The sequence below is a fragment of the Nothoprocta perdicaria genome, unplaced genomic scaffold (genome assembly GCF_003342845.1).
Source record: "Nothoprocta perdicaria isolate Ctin4 unplaced genomic scaffold, notPer1 scaffold_208, whole genome shotgun sequence".
NCBI classification, from domain to species: domain Eukaryota; kingdom Metazoa; phylum Chordata; class Aves; order Tinamiformes; family Tinamidae; genus Nothoprocta; species Nothoprocta perdicaria.
The window spans coordinates 459,256-460,676 of record NW_020455294.1 but is presented as its reverse complement, the minus strand read 5'-3'; the positions used below and the strand labels follow the sequence as shown (position 1 = coordinate 460,676).

The window sequence follows — 1,421 nt, the reverse complement described above, 5'->3', positions numbered from 1 at the left end:
TTTTTATTTTTTTTTTTTTTGATAGTAACCGTGGGGAAATAGCTGGGTTTTAAAAATAAAACTTGTTTCCTTGTTTTCCTCTTACTCTTTCGGTAAATATTGTATGTATATGTAAGCTATAAATGAGGGTAAAAAAGAAGTCCAAATTGCACGGTGGAAGTTGGAATTGTGTCCATCGGGCGAGTTGYTGGGAATTGTGTCCAACGGGAGAGTGCCCCAACCCAATCATGTCTTGAAATATTCCCCCTCGGTGCCTAAAGCGGGAGCTTTTCCAGCTCGGAGGTGGCAGGAGCCGCGTTAAGGGCTCTGGTCCCGCTCCGGCTGCGYCGAAACGCCCCACGAGCAGCGTGACCGAGCGAGGAAAAGCTGAAATCCCCCCGCGCCGGGTGCCACGCAGTCACCGGGCACATTTATTTCTTAACCGCCCCCCCCGCCCGGTTATTTCCCTAGTGGTCGCTACCCGGGCGCTGGGAAGGGGCTCCGTGTCCCTAGGGCTGCGCGCCGGGGGGCAGCGCCGGGGGGCAGCGCCGGGGGGGCCCCTCGACAGCCGCGCGGAGCTGCTGAGCAATGCGGGAAGCTGCGGAAAGGCGGCCCCGCAGGGGACGGGGGCTCCCCTTCTCCTTGCCTCTTTTATTTATTTTTCCCCTCAGGAGACAGATCCCACATGGGCAGCGCTCAGGGCCCCACTCGTCCTGCCCCCAGCACCGCCCAGCCCCCCTGCACCCCCCCAGCGCTACCCTTGTTTATACCCGAGCACTTAAACAGGTGCTACTCTTACCCCCCAGCCCCGCTCATTAAAGCCCGGCGCAGGGAAGCGGGAGCGGGATTAGGCGCGGGATGCGCCAGCCGCGCTCCTGGACGGCGTTGTGTTCATTAGCCCCGTAGTGAAGGGGGTTCTGGGAGCGAGTCCGGGCCCTGCCCCGGGGCGCTGCCCCGTTTATTTATTTATTTACATGTATTTATTTATTTACATGCCCCGGGCCGCAAGGGACATGGCCCAGGTGGCAGGAGCCGCGTGGGGGCTCCCCACGCCAGGCCGCGCACGCGGCCCGCGGCGCCCGCTTCCTCCCCGGGGGCGGGGGGTGGCGGGTGAAAAACAATTAAAATAACGGGAAGCCCGAAGCGAAGGGTGCCTCCTGTCCTGACCGCCGCGCTCTTCCCGGCAGGGGAGAAGCCCTTCAAGTGCGAGTTCGACGGCTGCGACAGGAAGTTCGCCAACAGCAGCGACCGCAAGAAGCACTCGCACGTGCACACGTCGGACAAGCCCTACCTGTGCAAGGTGCGCGGCTGCGACAAGTCCTACACGCACCCCAGCTCCCTGCGCAAGCACATGAAGATCCACTGCAAGTCGCCGCCGCCCTCGCCGCGCTACGCGGCGCCCCCCGACGGCCCGCGCGCCCCGGAGGCCCCCGCGGAGCCGG

General features: G+C 62.4%; 1 protein-coding gene across 1 annotated transcript in view; it reads left to right on the top strand.

Moving 5' to 3' along the window:
• The window catches only part of ZIC5 (Zic family member 5), a 9,261-nt gene that overhangs the window by 4,367 nt on the left and 3,473 nt on the right, over positions 1-1,421 (top strand). Inside the window, exon 3 of the mRNA XM_026038332.1 lies at positions 1,167-1,405. Within this exon, the coding sequence (XP_025894117.1) occupies positions 1,167-1,405 (239 nt within the window). The remainder of the gene's footprint in view (positions 1-1,166; positions 1,406-1,421) is intronic.